The 25,173-nt window shown below is 44.4% G+C and overlaps 1 protein-coding gene across 1 annotated transcript in view; it reads left to right on the top strand.

Annotated features, from left to right (window-relative positions):
• Positions 1 to 2,904, top strand: part of LOC8025078 (medium-chain acyl-CoA ligase ACSF2, mitochondrial) — a 182,360-nt gene extending 179,456 nt beyond the window's left edge. Inside the window, exon 16 of the mRNA XM_029981062.4 lies at positions 2,785 to 2,904. Coding sequence (XP_029836922.2) covers positions 2,785 to 2,904 — 120 coding nt within the window. The remainder of the gene's footprint in view (positions 1 to 2,784) is intronic.
• Positions 2,905 to 25,173: the final 22,269 nt, after the last annotated feature.

Genomic DNA, 25,173 nt, shown 5'->3' with positions numbered 1-25,173 from the left:
TCAAGCAATTCAATTGAAGAATAGGTAAGCGAATCTATTTGTTTTCCATTTCGCAATGTTTTCAATCGTTGTAAATGCCAGAATAGCGCACAACGCTTTTCTGATGATTTAACGATAAAAAGGGTTAGATATAATTTTTACATACAGAAAATGAGTTTTGTCTTTTCTTTCTCTTAAACTCTAGGGTTTTCATGTACTCACACTTTCAATTAATGAATTCACCAGCTTCGGGCACTTCTGTAGTACATCCAAGTTCGAGAAGTTAAAAAACCGCTTTATGAGATCAGTTTAAAATTCGTTCAATCAATTTCGCCCATGCTGTAGTAGTTGCTACCTTGGAGCCTCTATGGGTGATTGCAAATAACAGACGCTAGTTTCCGTTGTACCCGTTCTGAGCACAGTATGGTGCCGGAAGGAAGGGCTTCCCGCACCATACTGTGCTCAGTTTCCCAAATCAAGAAAACAAAACCTGCAAATTGCTTTTAATTTTGTTGTTGTTCTTTTCTTTTCGAAAAGTTTATAAATTGGTTTAACTTGAAGTAATAATTGCGAGGTCATATTTGAATGCGCTGTGCACTGGGCATTCTCAGATCGAGCACTCCTTTATAGGCTACCAATACCGACTACCTTGGCTATGTGTCATGCGCCTAGTAAACTTACAAGTGTAGCTCGCCATCAAAACTCGCTTAACAGCCCCGGACACAGCTATGTCTGCCCTTAACTACCTACAAAACCATTATCATAAAAAAAATATTTGAGAAATAAGTTAAATACACGACTCATTCTTAAAAATTTGCAAAAAAAAAATTGAAGTTCATTACACACCGCACAGAGAGGGCGCCCCTTAAAGAGACGGGTGCCCTTTTTTTCAAGGGTTCTTTATCGGTTGAAAACAAGCACCCTTATTTTATCTCTACTGCACAAACCTGATTTAACAATGCTACAGCGGTCCGCCGAGTTCCCGTATCTGGTTGCGCTTTACTGCAGCAGTATTGCCTGTGTGTCTCGTTGCTCCGTGCCGCTTACACCGGGTACGCCGTTACGCCCTATATACCCTTCACCCCCTCAGGAAGACTCTGCGGTTATTGTAAAGATAGCATAGTTATATCTTCGTTGTATAATTTCCTGAAGCAGCTATGCGCCTTATCAACTGCTCTCTAAACTTTTACGGTGTCAAATAATTGTTCTATACATTTAAAGCGAATCTACTGAAATGTAAGAATGCAAAACAAACGTAAAGCACTAAAATAACACTAAGTAACATGCATGTGCAACGCTGCCTTAAGTTTATACGCGGTGTTTTTTGAAACGAGGGCTGAATCACACTTGCAAAAACTACGAATCGAAGAAAAATAATCCGATGTCATACAGTTCATAACGAGACATAGATTTAGTAATTTCTGCCAAATAGCCTATTTAGGAGAATAATAACGTTTGGTATAATTAGGTTATTAGTTACTTTTCAGTATAAACTTGTTGATTACACAAGTTAGATACATAAGCTATTGCCACCAGTGCAATTCAAATCGTTCGGAGCACTATAAAAAATATCTAAATCAGCAGACGTTGCAAAATATACGGCAGTCTAAGATATTTACAGAGTTAATAAAAACATAAATGAGGACGTGTTTTATTTTTCGGATTTCTAACAGAGCGCACCTTTCAGCGAACGGTCCTGCCCCCGATGTTTAAAAGGCGGAACTATCGCCTCGTCTCCTTGGTAGTGACAGGAAGTCCTTGTGCGACCCGACGTAATGAAACGTTGTCCTGTACGAATATCACTGCGCGAATGACCTTTGCTTCTTGGGTTCGCGTCTCTTTTGTGAGGAAAGCGGTCGAGGCGCACGTTAGTTGCTCACTTTTGCCAAGAGACAGCGCAAATTTTGGCGCGAAGATGGGTTTGGGTGGAAAATAGATACTTTAATACATGTCCAAATTTAGTTATTTTCTTTTTTAGTTCTTTCTTGGAACGATGTGCACTGCTGCGCGTGCCTTGTATGTTTAGAAAGTGCACTGATTTACGGCTTTTTGATGAGACCCATTGTGTTTCAGTTGAAACCATTTCTTAACTAATGAAAAATGCAACAGAACGAAAAGTAATTAAGAACGTTATTATAAAGGACCTTGTTGATTTTCCTAAATAGGCCCTTTACAAAGACAAACACGACAAGTTTTTTTTGTTTTTTTGGGGGGGGGGGATGCGTAATTTTTGCAGGAGCGAGTTACCCTGCGTTTTTCCGATACCTTCTTATATAGATATGCACAGGAATGTTTAGATAACAATGCGCAAAATTATTTAGGGCTACCTGCATTGTAAATTGCTGTGAACGTATATGTACCAAAAAGGGTCGAACACTGCGATTAGCTTTTATAGATGCGCTATTAGCTTCACTGACACATGCGTAGTAACAAAAGCATGGTCCTCAACAAAAAGAGCCAAAAATTGACCCCGTATTCACCGTATTCAAGTTACGTTGGAGGTAATATTTCTGAAGCGCAAAGAGTCATTCATTGCCAGGCCGTACACAGTAATCTGACGGCTTTCAAGTCAACAGAAGCAAAACTTTTGCAAATTTTTTTTAGACATCAAGGTAAAAAAGTTAAAGGACACATGAGTTTTCTATCACTAGAAGTTGAGAGAGGACTAAACTTTGTAATCGCTGGAGTTAATAGATATGTAATTGCCGTACTGCACACTATACCAAACCAAAAAAAAAAAAGATAATTCCAGTAATTTTTTTTTTCAAGGTGTGCACGTATTTAAAACGTGTTTTCTAATTACAGATCCACAGGTTTAAGATTCCAAAATTCGTGTTCTTCGTGGACACGTTCCCGAGGACTCAGACCGGAAAAGTTCAGAAGCACAAGATGCGGGAGGACAGCATGCGACTCCTCAACCTGTGAAGAATTCCGTGCATAGGACAGGAGAATCACACCGAAACAATAAAGTATAGTCTGTGCAAGGCAACAGCTTCACTGTAGCGTAGCATTCACTCAGGTGGAAGCGGAGTGGAGTGGCATGGGAATATACTGTAAAACCCTTATTGTTCGCGAGCCCTTAATTTTCGCGAATTTCGCGAATTGAAGAATTCCCGAAATTTAAGGGCGCGCGAAAATTTCGCTCCTTAAGATTTTCAATGCAGGCGTCTGGAATTCGCGAAACTTAGTGGTCGCGATTATGTCATCGGTGACCGATTCGCGAAAAATAGGGGCCGCGAAAATAAAGGGTTTTACAGTATATGTCACAGTCAGAAATTGCTACTTCAGTGAACATTCGAGAATTGTTGGAGGTTACGATAAACTCTCCGTGGTTGTTCGACGAAAAAAAAAGAGATCAGAATTCTATTGCTTTCGTTTTTCTTATTACATATGTAGCAACACTCACGGCCTGCTCGTGTCGCACACACGATGACGACGAGGTGAAGATGCCTCTGCAGCGCGCGAGATTAAGAGATCAGTTCGAATCCAAACGCTGTCCAAGCTGGTTCGTTTCGTCCCAGCTCAAACAGATTTGGTGACCCGGAATCGAACTCACTCCTTTAAAGTCTGCGACTTCATGGCTCATTCCGGCGCGTCCAACGCTCCCGACGGCGACGCCCTCCAGTCAACCTTGGCAGCTGTCCAGAATTTTCGGCTACCACCATTTTGGCCGAAAAATCCGACCGTGTGGCTGATCTGCTCATGTCGCACACACGATGACGACGAGGTGAAGATGCCTCTGCAGCGCGCGAGATTAAGAGATCAGTTCGAATCCAAACGCTGTCCAAGCTGGTTCGTTTCGTCCCAGCTCAAACAGATTTGGTGACCCGGAATCGAACTCACTCCTTTAAAGTCTGCGACTTCATGGCTCATTCCGGCGCGTCCAACGCTCCCGACGGCGACGCCCTCCAGTCAACCTTGGCAGCTGTCCAGAATTTTCGGCTACCACCATTTTGGCCGAAAAATCCGACCGTGTGGCTGATCTGCTCATGTCGCACACACGATGACGACGAGGTGAAGATGCCTCTGCAGCGCGCGAGATTAAGAGATCAGTTCGAATCCAAACGCTGTCCAAGCTGGTTCGTTTCGTCCCAGCTCAAACAGATTTGGTGACCCGGAATCGAACTCACTTCTTTAAAGTCTGCGACTTCATGGCTCATTCCGGCGCGTCCAACGCTCCCGACGGCGACGCCCTCCAGTCAACCTTGGCAGCTGTCCAGAATTTTCGGCTACCACCATTTTGGCCGAAAAATCCGACCGTGTGGCTGATCTGCTCATGTCGCACACACGATGACGACGAGGTGAAGATGCCTCTGCAGCGCGCGAGATTAAGAGATCAGTTCGAATCCAAACGCTGTCCAAGCTGGTTCGTTTCGTCCCAGCTCAAACAGATTTGGTGACCCGGAATCGAACTCACTTCTTTAAAGTCTGCGACTTCATGGCTCATTCCGGCGCGTCCAACGCTCCCGACGGCGACGCCCTCCAGTCAACCTTGGCAGCTGTCCAGAATTTTCGGCTACCACCATTTTGGCCGAAAAATCCGACCGTGTGGCTGATCTGCTCATGTCGCACACACGATGACGGCGAGGTGAAGATGCCTCTGCAGCGCGTCATCATGTGTGCGACAGGAGCAGGCCGTGACTGTTGCTACACATATATAGTAGTCTCTCTCAATAAATATTCTTGCAACCCCGGGTACATTCACAGAATATCTGTACCTGCGGAACGACAACTTGAGGTACGAATTAATAAATCTGGCGTAATACTTTTTTGTGGTTTTTCTGCCAATTTGTTGGCAGAAAAGGAAGGTAGACATGTCTTACCCACATTTTTTTTAACCCAGTCACCTAGTGAGAGGTTGCGGTGTCCAGAAGAAGAACGTCCGTCCTAATTTTACTAACGAAAAACTACCCTGATAAACTGATTGGCTATATCGCGGCAGTTGCGCGTTGATGAATAAAAATAAAACGCCCGATTCAAGTTAAGACAATATTGTGGCCGAATGTGCAAGCACAGCGTAGCTCGGAGCCTGTGGGAAAAAAAACTCGCGGTTGTGGGAATCCTGGGTTTGATTGCCATGGATCTCCAGAGATTCTGGGTTTAATTCCCACCCCGGCCCGTTTCGATCTTGCCGAGCATAGTACCGGCGTTCGGTCGTGTATCGCTAATGTGTGATATACGTTGAGGATCGCAGGCTATGGGTACTCTACCGGCTAGATATATAATCAACTGCGGAAACCTGTCACCGAACCTCAACGGCAGGCGAAATTTACGCTGCCTAAACGTATACGACTTTTTTTAAGCAAAAATAATTTGTTAGAATATGGTTACGTGTATATGATTTCAAAAGCCTTCTCGGAAAGCTACACACGACGTGTCACGTTCTGTCGTGATATAGTGAATTACAGTTCTTTTTACTAATTTATTTAATGGGCGCTTTTGTCATCGTGAGGTCTATACCAGTAAATATTCCAGATAAGACTTTATTTAACCGTTCTAATTGAGCTCAATTAGGGACCTGTCTACGAACAATTTGGTGGCTCTGTCTTTCCATCCCAGGGTATAGTGATTTCCGGCCAGGTATGTTTCACTGCAGGTCCCGGTCCTTTCTTTTAGAGCGCAGCTCTTAGGCGCTTTGTTTCCGGCTTGAGCGGCCGCGCCGTCGGCGTCGGCATTGTCGTCGCCGTCGCCTTCGGCGTAAGCACGCAGTGCATTTTATGTAAATTTCCCCGCTTACTCTAGCGGAAAAATTTCCCCGCTAAACCTAGCAGAAAAATTTCCCCGCTAAATCTAGCGGAACATTTTCCCCATTAAATCTAGCGGAAAATTTTCCCCGCTAGATCTAGCTGAAAAATTTCTACACTAGACCTAGTGGAAAAATTTCCCTGCTAGATCTAGCGAAAAAATTTCCCCGCTAAATCTAGGAAAAAAAATTTCCTGCTAAATCTAGCGGAAGATTTCCCACTAAATCTAGTGGAGAAATTTCTCGGCTAAATCTAGCTGAAAAATTTCCCCGCTAAATCTAGTGGAAAATTTTTCCCGCTAGATCTAGCGGATAAACTTCCCTGCTAGATCTACCGTAAATATTTCCCCACTAAATCTAGCGGAAAAATTTTCCCGCTAAATTTAGCGGGAAAATTTCTCCGCTAAATGTAGCGGAAGAATTTCCCCACTAAATCTAGCAGAAAAAAAAATTCCCTGCTAAATCTAGCGGGAAAATTATCCCGAGGTCACGTGATCTCCCCCCCCCCCCTTTGAGGGTCACGTGACCCTGGGGATCATTTCCTCGTGACGAGGTCACGTGACCCCCCCCCCCCGATGCCACATGACTCCCCCCTCCCTCGGTACCCTTCCCTACTCCTCCTCAAGAGCTGCGCTCTAATTCGGCGTTACAGGGAGTTGTAAACGGCTTTCATTTTTTAGAGCGCAGCTCTTAGGGGCCCGTTCCCGGCTTGAGAGGCGTCGCCGTCGGCGTAACCGCGCGGTGGAATATGAGTAAATTTCCCCGCTAGATCTAGCGGAAAACCCCCGCCGAGGTCACGTGACACCTCCAGGTCACGTGACCCCCAACGTCACGTGACCCATCCCCCCGAGGCCACGTGACCACACCCCCAGGTCACGTGACCCGCTACCCCTGAGGTAACTTGACCCCCCCCCCCCCCTAGAACACCTGACCCTCAGTACCCTTTCCTCCTCCTCCTCAAGAGCTGCGCTATAATTCGGCGATAAAGGGAGTTGTAAACGGCTTTCATTTTTCAATCACTCCACCACCTTGTAATGTTCCCCGGACTAAAAAAACGGAAGGCATTCAATTAGAGGCGATATACTGGGACGCCCCTTATGTAATACCGCCTATGGGGATCCTTAAGGCATTTAAATGAAACAAATAAATCTAAAGAAATATACTTTCGCGTGGCGCGTGATAAAACTCTAATGGCACGTGGTACGGGCTCCGCATGTTCCGGAAACACTGTCAATCTTTTGTTCAGTCGAAGTACCTAGATTTACTTCTCCCTACTGCTCCCTGGAAAGACGGTATTATGAACGAAGAATATAATGTAGTGACCATAGGTTATGCCCTGCCGAAGTTTGTCACAGTATTGACATAAATGACATTATTTGAATGAATGCGTTGTTCAAGAACCTCCCGCCGTCTTCGATCAGCTAGCACCTTTGTTCGGTCGTCATGTGAACTCCAACCTCTCGCTAGACTTTGCCTATATATTTAAACACAAATGCGCACCTTGGTAAGACGTAATAGACTGAACGTGTAGTTTTATTAAGTCAGCCTACTGGAAGTATGCTTTAAGAGTTCAAATAGTGTACTTGCATGCAGTGCAGCAGGTACACTTGTCAATACAAAACTAGTACACGAACTTGGGGTTACTTAAATTTAATTGATACTGTACTATCAACGTGCTAGAAATTAATTGTGAAAAGTACACTTCTAGTATTTAAAAAACACTATATTATAAGTATAATTTAATATTTCAATTAAATACGTTTATATTAATGTCCCTCTAAGCTTATCTAAATTCTGCGGAAAATGTATACTAACAGTAGTTGTGAGTTGTTTTCTCGGACATTGAAGAGCACCTTGAAGTATCTACCGTCGGATGTCATGGGAGCCTGGAACGTTGCTGGTCGCTCGAGGGCTAGTAGTCGCCGGCGAAAACCTACCAGAGCGACGACCAGGAAGGCTTGTGCTCGACTAAAAGACTAACAACTTTACTGGACCTACAGAAAAGTGCAATAGACCAAAGAGCCCTTGCGGGAATATTTTTTGTTCGAAGCTTCAGGCTGCCTGATCAGCAGAGCTTCATACAGAAGCTCTTTTTCCCGTCCTTTTTAATGATTTCTTGTGTGCCTCACTCTCCTACCAAAGGTTTTTTTTTTTTTGTATGTGTGATAGTTTCTGTGTCTCCCAATTCCTAACGAAGTATTTTTAAGACATTTTATTTCTAAGGCTGATATCTGATAACTCGAGCGTAAAAGGGACTTGGGGATATCGACGGTGGCTTGAATAGCAACCTCTTCCCCTTTATTTCTCTCCTTCCCTTCCAAAGTAGCAAAAGTTTAAAAAAATATTATGCTTAATAAACTGGCGTGCTCTTCGAGTGAAGAATATTCAATTTTCTGACGTTCATCAACTCTCGTCCAGCAACATTGTGTTTTCAATAAACTCGGAAAGATTTCACCAGACATATCAAATAAGCCCCACTTCTTCGTTTTTGTTGTTCTAATGATCTGAATAATAGTAGACTGGATCGGTGGGTCTGGAGGCCGTCGGTGGTACCACCCGCGGCCATTACATGGTACAGGCAATACTAGCAACTCTTTGGGAGAAACTCACCAAGGTAGAAATATTGAAACATTTACGAAGTGCTCGAATCCGAGAATTTTTTTTCCCGTGCTGCGAACATTATAGCAGTTGAACGTCCCTTAAAATAACGAAACGTGTCAGAGCACGCACGGCCGAGCTAGCAAAGTTGCTCTCGTCGTGGAGCAAACAAAGGAACTTGCCATCAACAAGACCGTCCTTAGGTAAGCTAAGAAGTTCACAAATGTCAAAAAAAGTTCAATGTATACCGCGGCTTTCCGGGAGTGAGGAATTCAGAGTAGGAAAGCCTTCAAGCTTGTCGTCTGCTAAATCCAACTCATCGAAACCACCACCGACTCCACAATACACCTAGATAACTCTTGTCGAATTGCGATGTGCTACATTTTTCGCACAGACGGGTCAGTTTTGACCCCAAAACATTTTTCTATATAAGCTCTGAGTGCTGTCAGTTTTGTTGGTAGTGCACAGGCTTTTTAACAGGCTTCCTGAAAAGCCGACAACAGCTTAGAAGCTGGGCAAAGAACACTGTTATTTTCGTTTTTTTCATTGAGACCAACGAATTAGCTGTTGTAAAGTGAATGCTCTCGGTGGTGCCACTCGACATCAGCAACTTTCCGCTTCGTTGCTGTTTGTTCGAAGAAATCACAAATCGGGTCACTAGATGCCCTAGCCCAACCGGAGAGTTCTTCGAGTATTCCTCTATTTTCTTAGCACCAAGTGGTCGGCCCGCGGTGGAGCTCGTATGGGGTCAGGCACCGGAACGGGAATGCAGATGAAATCTCAGGAGCATGGGTGTCTCGGAAGAAAAGCACAATTTTGCTTGATTGGTATCAGAGAGCAGGAGCCATTTCACAAAATTGCCTCTTTCAAGCAGCCCAAGTTCTTCTGTTTCTCAGGACAAGGTGACGATTAAGGGAGAGCACAAAAACAAACGGACAGTCAGGGCTGCCGACCGGCAACGTTTTCTTTACTCCCCCACCCCCCAAGAACATAGAGACTTTCAGTTTTCCTCCGACCTCCTGGTGTAGACCCTCGGTAGGACTCCGTGCCCCAGTGTCGCTAATGATGGGAGAGTTACTTTACGTGAACTGGTAACGTTGTCTTTAATTTTGTGGTCACGTTGCGATGAGCCAAAACGGCAGTAAAATTAATTTTAATCAGCTTCTGCTTTTGTCAAAAGAAAACAGCATTTACGTATTTTAAAGCAGCGGTTTATCACGGTAACTTAAGCCCTCCCATACGTAAAAAATTTCCAAAATGTTGGTCATGCAAATATATGCGTCAGATAGAGAATAAACTGAAAATTAAACAAGCTTCATGCAACAGTTTAAAAACAATAAAATAATTTTAATAAAATTAATCTTATCTCAAACACATTTCCAAGTTGCCGCGAAATAAAACCTTCTGTATACAAATATAATATAAAAAATATAACGACAGTCATGTTCTAGTGAAGTCTAACAATAATGATTAACACACCGAGGCGGAAGTCAATCCAATACTTTGTTGCGTGAGTGCCTCCTGCGTCAGAGTGCATTTCATCCGGGATGTGCCCAAAGCACTATGTCCACTATAGGGTGATTCCACGTCAATTCATGCAATGATGGTCCGGGTCATAATTTAGATAGTTTTGTTAAAAATATATATGAAAGCCATGCTTTTGGGAGGAACATTGAGCTAGATATGAACGCCGTAACAATTTTTTTCGCTCAGATATAAAATAGAGAAGCTTGAGGCGTGGAAATTGAGAAGATTTCACAATGCTTCTTTGCAGAGTCTTGATTTCCTTATCAAACCTTTCACGGCACCATAACTTTTTAATACGTTTTACAAAGGTTATACAACACATATATAAAAAATTAAAAATATCAATAAAATATTTCTATGCAAACAAAAATATCAAACATGGCATAAAAACGCGTTTTAGAGACATATTCACAATTTTTTTGCAAATAAACCATCTTTCATAATACTTCACAAAACATATCAAAATACGGGTATTTAAATATTCTTTACGGATATGTAAAAAATATATGCCCACCCTTAATTGTCTTTTTGTTATTAACGCGGAAATGCGGTTGATTTCTCAAAATGTGGGAAGATTGGGCGTCGATATTTAAAAAACTCCATCTTTTATTCTTTTTTAACTCCCCGCGGCACTTTACAGTGACTTGAACTAACCTGTGATGGCAAAAGATTGAGTAACATATGACCTCCAAGCGGGAAAAGCTACGACAAACCTTCACTCGGAGCGAGCCGACGTCTTCGTCAAGGCGACTTTGCCGCACAGCACCAAACGTTTTGAGCGTTAGTTATGGCATGTATTTTATATTATTAAAATTCTTTTTTTCATAAGGGCTGAGTATTAGTGACGCGAAAATGGACTTTGAGCTGGAATACCATTAATTAGCTTACAATTCACAGGAACAAAACGGCCCCACTGTGCGAATTCGCTAACTATGCATAGATAAGCTTAAAACTCTCAGTTATGCGAGTGGCCATTTATACATCCGGCCTCTCGGCATATGATGACTTCCACAGATGAGAAGCCTGGATTCCTCTCACAGGTTTTATGGTGGTCCACTCTGCTTGCTTTACCGCACGAAACTCTCGAACCCGTTCCACAGACAGGTGGAACATGCAGACATTTGTTACGTTTTTACGTAGCACTTCCACAAAGTCTTTAGCGGTGGCAATCGTTGAGTTGAGCGAAGATCTCAACTTGGTGAGCGTTGGTTCTTCCACCTACTTCATCACAAGCGCTTTCTCCGTGTCCAGTGGCTGAAAAGATCCATCTTGCCGAAGAGTGCGGCTTCCAAGACAATTCGTGGAATTGGAAACGATTCTTGAAATGCGCCGCCGCTCCTTCTGATACAAAAATTATTTCAAAAAAGACTGGGAAATGAACATTAACATACTCTTTTATGGCCTATGTGGCTAGAAGAGCGTGAGCTGTGTCATGTGTCGTGTACCATCGGTGACAACGGCAAAGCTTTGCGTGCCTTGCGTGGACGTAACCACACTTGTGGAGAGAGATACTTGAGTTGTTTTTTTTTCAATGAAAACTCTGCACTTCGGTTGGAAAGAGTACTGTCCATTTTTCCGCAAAATCGAAGTGGAACATCACTGCCTTGGGTGGTAAGGCGGTTCTTGTGTCATGTATCAGGCTTCGTTCAAGGTCAAGGATGTAAAAATGCCTCATATGCTTTTCGCTCTCCTATTGCCGCAGGAAGGCAGAAGTGTCCATAACCTTTTTGACGAGTTCGCCAGCGTCCCATAACGCGAAACAGATCTCTTCGTCTTCGTCGTGATGAAGCGACTGCAGCGAGATGCTCTGCGTTTTTTGGCACTTTTCGCAACGGCGCAGAAAGCAATCGTTCTGTGGAGCGCAGCAGAGGTAGATGCGCTTGAGGTCGTCTTCAGTAAATGTCTTCTTTGGGGCATTTGTTATTGCCGTTAAAAGCAACTGAAAATTGACGCAATATATGCATGCGCACACCTCGTGCTCGGGACTTTTTTTTTTTACCCATTTTGGTCGTAGGGAATAAAATTTGGAGATGCCTAGTTCGGGATGAAGATGGTCCTTCCTAAACAGCTGGTAAGCTTCCTTAATAGAGCGGGTCATAATCCTTTTTACGACTTTGAACATGTCGTTGATCATGGCTTTGACGACGTCCTTTTTGTTGGGGCTTTGAACAGAGCATGCGAGGTCGACGCGTGTGTAGTATTCAATTGCAACCCTCACGTCTTCGGCATTCGCCTTTTTCCCCATGTAGGGATCAGGGGTTGCCCAAACACCACCTTTGCGCTTCAGTTTTCATGTTTGATCAATCATGTAGGCAGTCGCTACCGACACCAGACGCAATATTTTTTTCTTCAGGATGATTGGTGGCAGAAGCACGTACAATCGCTTGCGCTCCTGGTGGGAACTACATGCCATCAGCACTTCGCAAAACGCGTCAAACAACTCTGCGCAGTGCTCACAACTGTCTTCGAGTTCGAGAGTTTCGTGCGGTGAAGCAAGCAAAGTGGACCACCGTAAAACCTGTCAAAGGAATCCAGGCGACTCATCTGTAAAAGTCATCATATGCCGAGAGGCCAGATGTATACATGGCCATTCGCGCAACTGAGAGTTTTAAGCTTATGTATGATGCATAGGTAGCGAATTTGTAGAGTGGGGCCGTTTTATTCCTGTGAATTGTAAGCTAATTAATGGTATTCCAGCTCAAAGTTCCTTTTCACGTCACTAATACTCACCGCTTATAAAAAAATAATTTTAATAATATAAAATGCATGCCATAACTAACGCTCAAAACGTTTCGTGCTGTGCGGCAAAGCCGCTATGACGAAGATGTCGGCTCGCTCCGAGTGAAGGTTTGTCGTAGCTTTTCCCGCTTGGAGGTCATATGTTACTCAATCTTTTGCCATCACAGGTTAGTTCAAGTCACTGCGAAGTGCCAAGGGGAGTTTAAAGAAAATAAAAGATGAAGTTTTTTTAAATATCGACGCCCAATCTTGCCACATTTTGAGAAATCAGCCGCATTTCCGCGTTGATAACAAAAATATATTTAAGGGTGGGCATATTATCTTTATATATTCGTAAAGAATATTTAAATACGCGCATTTTGATATGTTTTGAGAAGTATTATAAACGATGGTTTATTTGCAAAAAAAATTGTGAATATGTCTCTAAAACGCGTTTTTGTGCCATGTTTGATATTTTTGTTTGCATTGAAATATTCTATGGATATTTTTAATTGTTTGTGTATGTGTTGTATAACTTTTGTAAAACCTATTAAAAAAGTTATCGTGCCGTTAAAGGTTCGATAAGGAAATGACGACTGTGCAAAGTAGCATTGTGAAATCTTGTCAATTTCCACGCCTCAAGCTTTTCTATTTTATATCTTAGCGAAAACAATTGTTACGGCTTTCATATCTAGCTGAATGTTCCTCCCAAGAACATGGCTTTCATATATATTTTTAACAAAAAAATCTAAAATATGACCCGGACCATCATTGCATGAACTGACGTGGAATCACCCTATACCAATAGTTCAGTTCAGTTCAGTTCAGTTCAGTTCTACCTCAAACAAAACAGTCACTGCGTTTTCAATATATGCGGGGACGTACGCAGTAAAACAAGCCAGTGCCACGTTCTCCTGCACCCTTCTTCGTAGGAAGGGGGCAGGAGAAGCAGACGACCCGCCGGCGTCTGCCCATCATTGCACTTCTTTGCCTATAGAGGCGCTGACTATCGGCTGACTTAGGGTGCCTACATGTTTCCGTCGCTCCGCTGTTTAGGGTGGCGACAACGTTTGTGACACCCATCGCCGACAAACCGGTGTTGCCTACCTCGTTACCATGGCAACCAATCGCGCAAAGCCACTAACGGCAAAATGTTGAGCACTTCGCTTGGACTCAATAGAACAGTCACTCCTTTCAGTCTGTTCGGGCAGTCCGGTCGTTTCAAGGGCCGTATCGACAACTTGAAAGGTAAGTTTCAACATTATGTGTTACTCACTTAAATTTGTTTTCTAGAATTCGCCTCTATAACAGGTGTATCTTCTTTTTTTTTCAGTCGTCTGCAACATGTCACTGTCTAAACGCGGCAAGAAGCGAAAAATAGATTTGGAATGCGGACATTAAATGATCAGTGGACAAATGATTATTTATTTGTTCAACATAAGAATAAAGCGTTATGCCTCGACTGTAGAGAAGCGCTTTTTGTATTTAAAGAATACAACTTGCGTCGACACTACCACTCTCACCATCGCGACAAATACGACTCTCTGATGTCAGGAGCCAAAGCCGCGAGAATTGAAAGTTTGTAGAAGATCCTGGGCATGCAGCAAGATTCTTCAAGAAGAATGTCCAGGGGAAGGTGGCTCTGGTTCAGGCCAGCTACTCAATCTCCAATTTGATCGCAAAGAGTGGGCGGCCTTTTTCAGACAGGTAGTTTGTTAAAAGACGTGTTTGTTGACAGTGGCCGACGATCTTTCCCCGGACCCGAAGGATGTATTCAACGAGCTTAGTCTGTCGGCCCGCACTGCCACAAGGAGAATCAAAGACATGGGTGAACAGTCGTTAAGCACTTCGAAGGATGGTGCCCGAGCTTCCCAGTGCTTCTCTTTGGCGCTTGACGAAAGCAATGATGTCTCTGATACTGCTCAGTTGCTTATCCTTGTGCGGAGAATTGACACCAGGTTTGAAGTGACGGAAGAGCCAGCTGCTCTAAAAAGCCTGAAGGACACAACAAGACGAGAATATATTTTTAACAAGCTATGCGAGTGTCTGGATATGCTACAGCTAAAATGGGAAAACCTCGAAAGCGTAACGACTGATGGCGCAAGAAATATGAGTGGCTGTAAAACGGGTGTCGTCGGACGCATCAACTGAGAAATAACAGGCCTGGCCGTTGTTGCTCGTATTCATCTTCATTGTATTATCCACCAGCAATCACTGTGTTCCAAAGCGATGTGCTTGAAGTCCGTGTTGAAGGTAGTCGTACCTACCATTTTTGCAGTTACTGCCTGAACCATTGTCAATTTCAAGAGTTCTTGTCGGAAACGGAGGCTGAGTATAAGGATGTCCTGTACCACACAGAAGTTTGATGGCTCAGCAGAGGAAGAGTTATGCGATGTTTTTTTTTTCTTTTTTTTTTTGAGCTTCGTGAGGAGATCGCAGTGTTTCTTCGTGGGAAAAGGAAACCTCTCAAAGAGCTTGCTGATCATGATTGGGTGTGGGAGTTGGCACTCCTGGCTGACGTTTCTCAGCACCTGAATGACCTGAATGTAAAATTACAAGGGAAGGGGAAACTCGTGTCCGGGATTCTCGCAGAGGTGAGAGCTTTCGAGATGAAGCTCAGTCTTCATCTCGAAGTATGTCGAAGGATGGCCATAGTTTGGCGAGCGCAGTTCAGAAGTCTCACTAAGAGGAGTCTCTAGGTTTTCGTGGGAATGTGGTATCTCATGTCGTGTGTCGTGAATTAAAGAGACTGTTCATTTTTCATTTCTGTACGTCAATGTGAGTTCGTCCAAGGGCTTTCTTTATTTTTTTATTTAACCCCCCCCCCCCCTTTCCCCGCTGCTTGCCGTCCGGCCCTTCCGCCTTGGCTTCGCGACGACTCGGCCCGCTGCGCCAAAAGGTTGCCGACCACTGGTCTAGTGCAACGTAAGATTGCAGTGGCGGTTGCCAGCGTAATCTACGTAAAGCAACATCGATTTAAACACGTAATAATGTATAAAACCGGCCTTAAGCGGTCCCGAACTGGTTCGAGCAACCACGCGATGTGCCCCTTCCGGATCTCGATAATCTAAAAAGTTTATGAAGAGCAAGACTACGGCGCATCTTCGCATTTTACTCTGGGAGGCTATTGTGTGGGGCGTTATTGTATCTCTTAGGGAGTGGCCAGAAGCGCACTAACTGATTTGATTACATTTTTTGAGTTCGCAGACAAAAAAGAAAAATGACAATTGTTTATTTGCGTTGAGAGCCTTGCGCATCGCGCACTTCGGCTCTTCGGTTCCTGTGTCATTATATATCCAGCGTGGGCGAAATTAATTGAGCTAACTTTAAACTGACCTCATAAATCGGTTTCTTAACTTATCGCACTGGGATTTGCTGCATAGATGCCTGAAGTTGGTTAAGCTATCACTAAAATCGTGGAAAGCTTGTCTCACCCGAGTAAATACAGAAGAATCAAAAAGTATGTTTTCGCTATACTTTACATGTACACTAAAAAGAAAAAAAAGGCGCTTACTTGGGCAAAAGGAAAGTAATAGGTAAGTCAATTATATATTTTTCCATATCACAAATTTTTCAATCGTAGTAAACGCCAGAATAGCCCACAACGATGGTCTTGTGATTTTGAGATAGAAGGCTTAGCGATAAATATTTCATTGACAAACCGAGTTTCTATTTTCTTTCTTATGACGCCGGAGGTTTCACGCATTCATACTCTTTATTTCTGAATGCACAAGCTTCGAGCACCTCTGTAGTAAATCCCAGCGGGATAAATTAAGAAACCGATCCGTGCAATCAGTTTAAAGTGCGTCGAACCCATTTCGCGCACGCTGTATATGTTTGAGATTTGCTTTTTTTTCATTTTAGTAGTCTCAAACTACCTGATGACGGGTTAACGAGATACCCGACTTGAAACGTGTCCAACGTGCATTATACGGGTACACACCCTCTTGCCTAACAATCCGTTTTTGTCCCCCTTGTGCCCTTGTGTTTAGGATTAGTTTCGTCTGAGACCCGGTGGCCCAGCTCAGAAAAGCTCAAAGCTTGGCCTTGGCGAGGACGGAGGCAAACATGACCTCTTGTCCCAGAAACAGAGAGCGACTGATGTAGTCTCTGTGACCTTCTACCCCTTTTATACACACACACATGCACACACACACTCTTTCCTCCACCCCCTCCATTCTTTCCTGAACGGACATGCGCCCGGCGTCTGGCATCCGCGTGCGTGCGTATGTACGTGTGCGTTTGTGAGTGTGTGCGTGTGTTCCCGCGCGTGCTTCAGAGCATACATCGAAGTGGCAGCGCGAGCTCCCACTACAAATGGCGTGGCCTGAAATCACGAGCGGATATAAAGCATTTGACCACATTTACGACGTTAAAAGTGTCGTAAAAAAAAAAACTTCAAGAGAGAGTTGTAACATTTTGTTAATACGTACAGCAATCACAACCAAGAAATGTATCGGGTTGAATCCCTGCCATCACGCATGAAGAGGTCATGTTTATGAGAGGGTGCAAAGCTATGGCACTGAGGGGGAGAAGGGGGGGGGGGGGCGGAAGGGGGGCGGATTTAACGGACGATGTGGGTTATGGTGACAAGATTCATTTTGTTCTGTTTTGGTTATTTGTCTCTCCATGATTCCGCTCAGATATCCACGTGTGTGTATGTCCGCCCGCCCGCTCCTGTCTGTGAATATGCATGTGAGTTTGTGTGTGTGCCTGCGTGTGTATGCGCGTGTGTGTTTCTGTGTGTGTGTGTATATTTGTCTGCGAAGATATAAATGATAACAAAGCCATTCGTGATTTCGCATCGCCGCCGTTGCGCCTGCTGAACGTGTGTTAATTTTAGCGTACTCGCGCGCAGCCCACGCGTCCTCAAATTGCCTGATCTAGAAATTTCAATAACGCTCACAAAGTTTCCAATAGAAACCAAACGTTTAAAGTGTCGGTGCAACAATTTTTGTACTTTGCATGAATACCGCTTAGAACGAATCCCTGACGTTTATGATCGATGAAACACGCGCTCGTTTTTCTCCCCACGTAATAACGTTCGCAGAGAAGAATGAAGAAAAACGAGCAGAGTTCACCCCCTCAACTCGCAGCCAGAACAAGAGGCCACGTGATCTGGAGTTGATTATATGCCACCAATGTTGATCATAGCCACGCGCCGGGGTCGGCAAAGTACAAGGCAAGAGTTGAGTTCCCGACATCGCTATGGTTCGGCTATTGTCGTCATTGCAGCTATTGGACATGGGCCACAACCCGAATGCTTGTCGAGCTATCGACTACCACAAGCCCAAATCGAGTGCTCATGCTATAATTGGGTCCAATCTACGAGCCGCATTCATCTACCGTCACTGGGGGATACTGCGATCCCTAGCTACGTCGTCGAATTTTGCGAAGGAGTGATGGAAATAAAACACTCGCTCTTATTTTTGAAATTACACCACAACAAAGGTTTCTGGGCCAATGGCGTTGCGTGCGAGTATACTTGTGTCTCACTAGTGCCAGTAAGCTAACCTAAAGTGAAAAATATTTCAATTGAATACCGCTGGACCGTCCCTTTAATCTCACTTATTAAAGAGTCAAATGGAAAAAAAATAGTTTGCTACTTAGCATGTTTCTTGTGTGTGTGTGTGTGTGTGTGTGTGTGTGTGTGTGCGTGTGTGTGTGTGCAATTTTTGATGTCCGCTGTGGCTTGTAGTTGTTTCTCGAAAGAGTTTATTATTTTCTTAACTGCCCAAGTTTTAGAGCTTTCTAAATTATTTGCAGAAACATCCGCATAAGGGGCTATGATTTAAGTTAAAAAGTGAGTAGTACCGGAGTATGAATTTTTCTATTTCTTTTTTTTTTTTTTTTGTGATAAGTAATATGCAGATCTTAGCAGAGCGTCACCGCCCGCTACAGTGGCCACGGTACGGCTTCTGGCGCGCGAAGGGGGCACGCTTCGAAGTCAAAGCGCGAGCTAACGGTAGCAGCACCTGGAAGGGAGACAAAGCTATTCTAAAACTTACTTTTATTGCAATAAGATTACTAGCAACCCAATCATCGAATTTTTTTTTTTTTTTGGTAAGTTACTACATTTACATGGGAGGGCTAAAGGTAAGCTCAGGGCTTTGGGACGCAGTTGATCGTTGGTTCTAGAGCGCGGCCCCTTTGAAAAAAGTCTTGGGAGCCAGGTTTGCTATCATATATGGGAGATTAGAGTACGCTGAGGGTTTGAACCCCAGGTGCCTGAGCGCGGCGCCTTTGCCTATATTGTCGGACCACGCCCCCTTCCAGACCGTTTTTTTTTTATGGGAGAGAGTATGCTATTATTAAAATAACTCGCCAAGTATTGCGATACCCGAAATGCTCTCTTGGATTCTAAGAATAGACCAAGTCTGCTATCATATGTGTGGGGTTAGAGTACATTGAGGTTCGAACCCTAGGTGCCTGAGCGCGGCGCCTTTGCCCATATTTTCGGACCACGCCCACTTTTTCACCGTTTTTGATGGGAGAGATTATGTTCTGATTAAAATAACTCGCGAAGTAATCCGATTCCTAAAATGCTCCCTTGGATTCTAAAAATAGACCGAGTCTGCTATCATGCGTGTGGGGGTAGAGTACGCTGAGGTACGAACCCTACACTGTTAGCGAAAATGTAATATTACGCCTGTTTACACCCCATTTTCACTCGTTAGCATATTTTTACACGCTCTGCTAGTGATAAATCGTCAAAAAATTACTTGAGGTAGTAAAAATTGGTGTTTCGATTTCGGTGTACACGACTAGGCGTGTAAGCAACACTGAAAACACCCCAACACCCCAAAACGTCGAGCGCCATGTTGCTTCTGCCTCGAAGCGGTACGGCGGACGTAGCAGTCGAAGGTGAGTGTTTCATTTTTTTTATCAAGTTTGTATAGAATGCAGCACGTCTCAGATTTTTATTACGTGCCGTTCAAGAACGTTAGATTTGCTTTGAGCAAGCCGGCTCAGGCGTTAAGCCCGATTCACACAACCGGCGTTTAACCACCCCGTCGATTGGAAACGACTCGACTGCTCGCCGGTTCTTTTTGCGCGAGCTTCCGCTCGGGCGCTGTGAACCCTATGAACTGTGGTGCTCAAAGCTAGCACAATTAGGCACGGCTAGCGTCCCGGTGGAAGCTGCAGAGAGCGGAAACCGAAGACACCGTCGCATAAGAGTGGCAAAGCCGCGATCTTGCGCTGATCGTTGTCCCGCCGCTCTCTCCGGCAATACCGACACTTCGCTGCTGGGTGTCTCGTATTTCGACGTTGTAGAGAAACTTGGCAAGCGCGAGGAGTCTCTATATTGTTTTCTCCGTCGCCTGCGTGGAGGAAACACGGTGGCGATAGAAACATATGCTCATGCAGTCAGTCAGTCAACTTGGACAATCCACCTGTTGTCCCTCAATCCTATCGCATTCTTTGACTGCGTTTGTGACAGCAACAACGTTTCCCCAGTGTGAAAGCTTTCAGACACAACAGGCTACAAACTGTGTTGTGCATTGCATGTAGCCCTGAGGGAATTCTTCGCCGGAGACACCAGCACATTAGTTTCATTGGTAAGGTGACCGGCCACTAACGTGTTTGGCAAATGAAGCGATCACGGGTAAGTAGAAATGCAAACAATGTTGAATCAATATTAAGGTGGTTGTAGCCAGAGCCTGCCAGTTGAAATTTATAAACAGCAACCTTTAACAGTATAGTCTGCGGTAACTTCTTTCACTTGGGATTGCAATTTTGAACACAAAGCCACTCCACATAGCTGTCGAAAATCGTGTAAACAACAGCAGCCATCGTCCCCAGTTCGAATGAGCGAAGCCTTAGCTTGATGAAAAGAATGGCGGTCTATACTTCTTGGTTGTTTCAATCACAACCTCACACGGCTGAACAAACAAATCAAGGAAATATATCCCGCGCTCGCTTGCAAATCACAGCACACAAGCAGGGTACATAGCAGAGCAGAAAACACTGGCAATGAGCACACGGAGGCATGCAGCATCCTTTCTTTTTCCCTTGGCGAATGATTGGTTTGCTGCAGCATTCCGTAAGCACGTCGACATTCAAAAGTTGAGCCTGATCTGTCTTGCAGTGCCTTGCGGAACGGCAAGTATCGCCCACCATTCCACAAAGCACTGCAGGACTCGCAAATGTGTGAACAGTGCTTTGCAATAAAGGCCATGATCTGGCAGCAGGTGCCCATCTAAAGACATTTAATATTGATTGGCATTGAACTAAGCTTTGGGCTTCATCACGTAGCAAGCATGGGTGAGGTGTAATTCAAGAACATTTAATGTTCGACGAGTTTAATACTTTGTGGTGCTTCCCCATCTGTTTCGGTGTAAGGAGTGGGGTTCAAATTAATAAAAATAATTCAATGATCCACTCTGAGGATAAACGAGAAATTACGGGAAAAGAACAAAAGAGCTAAGTTCGACCAGTGACTAGCGCCTGGTGTATAATCAGTAGTGAACAACTAAGCTGTACACGGCAATAGAGCACTCAACACAAACCACACTCCAGCTCAAAGCTATGGAGCCCCGCGAGCCAGAAACTAATACTAAAAAACTCGACGCTCATAAAACCGGAATAAGCCAACAAAACAGTGACGAAAACCCGACACTAGCAACGAGAGGAAACCGAGATGGAACTCGAACGTTGCCGTTACACACATGGGATAATCCCCAAAAACAGTTGTGACAGAAAGTAGCACTGCGTAAAAATCTTCCCTATGTTGAACAGTTCATACTTCGGACCCAGAGGATGAAGTAGACAAGTCGTAGAAAACCAGGCTTAGCTTTCCAGTAGGTGCTGAGTCCAGAGTAGTCCGTAGTCTGGAGTTGTCGGCCGAAGAACGACGTCTCGGAGTCCGGCGGTCCGGTTAGAAGCTTGATGAGGTCGACACCGTGCACCACACAGCCACGCGAGCTTCAGCACAACAAATTCGAACACTTGCCCGACAGACAGGGCAAAAGCCAAAAATTACACATTCCAAGACTCATCTGCAGGGAGTAACCGCGTCGAGCAGCGACCCGGCCAACTCCGGGGTTCGACTACGTCCTTTGTTCCCGAACCCCCTTTTATAGGCTTGTCTACCGACCAACCTCCCGTTTCCCCGCCTTTCGGGTCAGTCAACTTCCCAGAAAAACAAAGCTGCCCGGCATCGACCCAAATGGCAAAACCTATTACATTTTTCCAACAACCAAACATACGTGCCCATCCATTCCCCCGTATGAGTCCAAAAACATCAATTATCGCCGATACGTAGAACACGACAACCACGACAGGTGACAGACTGGGCAAAGCCGCTGCCTTCAAAAAGCACGCTAGCCAGCGTAAACATCTTTGTATCCCGGCGGCACCCCCGCATGTCAAATCGGCACCATATGCGAGCCAGCATACGCACCCCTCCGTCCGTGAGGTCAAAGCCACAAACTATGCGCCGGGATGATCCGCATTGCCCGTCAACAAAAACCCATCCCGCAAACGAGCAAACCTGTTAGGGACTTAGAAAGGAACTACGACGTGACGAACTGAGATTAAAAGTGGCAGCTGACCGTACCGACACTTAGAGTGGTCCAAAAAAAAAGATCATAAAAGTATTTAAAAAAAAAATAAAGAGAAGCCTGAATTTGTGACACCCGGTTTCTCCATCCTGTTTTTTTTTGTGCTTTTTCTATTACGAAGCAAGACATTATTTCAGACGTAGGCACCATATGTAATTCCCCTCTGCGATCATATTATAGGATCCTAACTGCCGGCAGCTAAGTGTCAATTACATCCGGCTTGTGCATACAGTGCAACATCTTTTGCTATTCAACCGATCATCACTTTACAGCCTAGGTATCTGTTCTTGTAAACGACAGTAGTGCTACATGTTAAACGGCTCTAAAGCGATAGAGTAAACTCACATCTCATTATCTTTTAGCTGAATAAACTGTTTGTTTGGTTATGCTTGTTATCCAATCTTTGTTTTAAATTTAATTTTCTCATATAAACACCTTACATTATAGAAAAAAAAATGTTATAGTATGGAGGTGTCCATATTAAGAAGACGTGACTGTATCATCTTTGAAACTAGTTTGCAACAGCCAGTGTTATAATATGTATTGATTTTTTATGCAGTGCCTGCCTTTCCTTGCCCCTTGTGAGGACGACTGAGAAAGCGACTTTGCGCCACAACGAGGGATGGCAAGTATCCCAAGTGTCGTCACCTATAGTGGTCATGTGCTATGTGTTCGCAGCATTGTAGGCCGACCATGGAGCACTTTCAAAAGGGAACTTTTGCCGTGTGCACAGTATGACCGTGTACAATACGGGGCACGTATAGTCAGAAGAATTATGAGAGGGAACATGCGGGCACGTGTCACTTGGTACAGGCAGAGCAGCCTAGCAAGTGTCATGCTTGTGCACTGAGGGGCCCTGGTTTGAAGAGCCGAGGCAGAAGTTTCAGCGGCGGTGTCACCGCCCTGGCGGCTTGTCGCCGAAGCAGAAACGGGGTTAGCTAGCTTTGCTCGTGGCTGGCTTGGTGTAGTGTGTGTAGACCGGAAACGAAGGCTTATGAATTTCGGCAACAAGAATACTATGCGGCTTTGGTGTTTTGGTTTGAGCAACAAACGTGACACTATCTGCTACGACTAGCTACGACCACCCATCGCAGCGGTGAAGGCATCGAAGAAGCAGAACCTGTGTATTACACCGTTGCCGTAACCCAACAGTACTCATTTGTCATGGAGGGCTTTCCGCACAGAGACTTTGCTCGTCACAGACTGTTATTTCCCGTGTTTCTCTTTGTGTGCTCAGTGGCTGGACGGGCCTCATACAGCAGTTCCTCAGGCTCAAAGGTGACTAAAAGTTGAGGGTGGATGGACTTGCAGCAATCCCCTCGGTTGGTGCGTGTGACAGAACCTTTGTACGGCATCATCGGGAGGACACTGTTGTAAGTTAGCAAGTTGTCCAATTGTATGTTCATTATGCTAATATTTGAAAAATCTTGTTTAAAAGGATGCTGGACCAAAATTTGGATTTCATTAAATAAGGCCGCGGAAGCTTTCAATTGGAGCTCTACAAACTCCGAAACATCACTCATACATTAATATCTCAAACGGATGGCCGTATTCTTGGAAAGGAAAGGGCACAATCAAACAAGAAATGTGACGTCATACTTCTCCTGGTACACTTTAGAATGAGGGGAAGCGGCCTCGCTTCTCTCATTCCCGCTTCAATTCACCTGCTTAAGGGGATGAAGCTTAGAGGAGAGGGAATGAGAATCTGCACATCACATGTCTCGTCGGCCTTGTTGAATCCCACATGCTTCCAAAAATACGGCCATCCGTTAGAAATAATGCTCTATGTGTGATGTTTTGGGAATTTTGCAGCGTCCCGCCTACCGCCCCAGTGTTGTTTTTCAAGCTTCGAATTTCGGTTAAGCATACCTTTTAATATGTATAATTGAGTCATCAGAATGTTAGAACATGTCAGTTCTACACAGCTACTCTCAAACATTTTCGAGTGGCCTCGCCTGCCAGATTCAAAGGGGGGGGGGGGCAACATGTACATGTTTTTATGTCTACAGCACAAATAGTTCCTATCATGCACAATAAATAGCTGTCAATTGACAGACTGGGTAAAAGAGTGTGCACAAACAAGTCCAACTACCAACAATGCCGTCCATGGCGAATCTTGGACACCATGTCTTACGTTATGTGGCCTCAGCGGTCTTTGTATAGTTCTTTTCATTGTTGCCGGTAGAGCAGCTACCGATAGGGGGGGTTGCGAGGACGTCAACTTTGAAATGCAGTTTCTTCACATAATGTTTGCATTTTGGGAAGTTTCTACACATATACCTTGAAGTCGCTATTGTACAGATGAAACAACTTTGTAAAAGTGTCTATGAAAACTTTGGCAGGGTTCTCTTTAACGTGCCTGACTTACAACAAAGCTGTCCAACTTAAAAAATTTCACTGGTGGGAAGCTTATTTTCATATAAGAATGGTGTACTTCTTCACAGCGCTGTATGCATGCAACAGAAACTCCAAATGTGTTCAATGAAAGTAGCATTTGCTAATATTGTGTTTTCTGTGTATCTGATGCACTAGGTTGTATTTGTTTTGAACGCTTGCTACGTTTAGGCTATAAAAAATAGTCTAAATGTTATGAGCATTCAAAACCAGTTCAACTTAAATCCGACAAGCTTATTGAAAAAGAAGTGTTCGGTCTGAATAAAAGATTCCAGAAATTACTCTAAAATAAATTGCTACTTGGGGTAGCAAAAATGGTGTTTTACAGTTGACTATCATTATTTCAAACTCCAGGGCCCGTTTGCTCGAAGTGCTAACCGCGGCTGAAGTTAGCCGCAGTACCTAAGAGAGGGATTTTCAAATCACGTGACTGGCTCGGTAGGGATGCGGGGAACCGTGGCGGTGCCCCGGTGAGTGAGCGCCGCGCGCTTTGAAACTAATATGTCGTTTTAGCTGCAATATCGGGCGCGTTAGTCAGCAACGAATGGTGCAGTAGGCCTTCGCTTTGCCTTACCTCACTTCATCACAAAGCATGAGCAAGGCTCTCGCCGCATTTTTTAGAGTCTTTCGACTCTGGCCATTCCTAAGCCT

This window comes from Ixodes scapularis, unplaced genomic scaffold (genome assembly GCF_016920785.2).
Source record: "Ixodes scapularis isolate PalLabHiFi unplaced genomic scaffold, ASM1692078v2 PGA_scaffold3__209_contigs__length_174095766, whole genome shotgun sequence".
Classification (NCBI taxonomy): Eukaryota; Metazoa; Arthropoda; class Arachnida; order Ixodida; family Ixodidae; genus Ixodes; species Ixodes scapularis.
The sequence above is the reverse complement of the archived record's forward strand: the minus strand, read 5'-3'. Positions and strand labels throughout refer to the sequence as shown.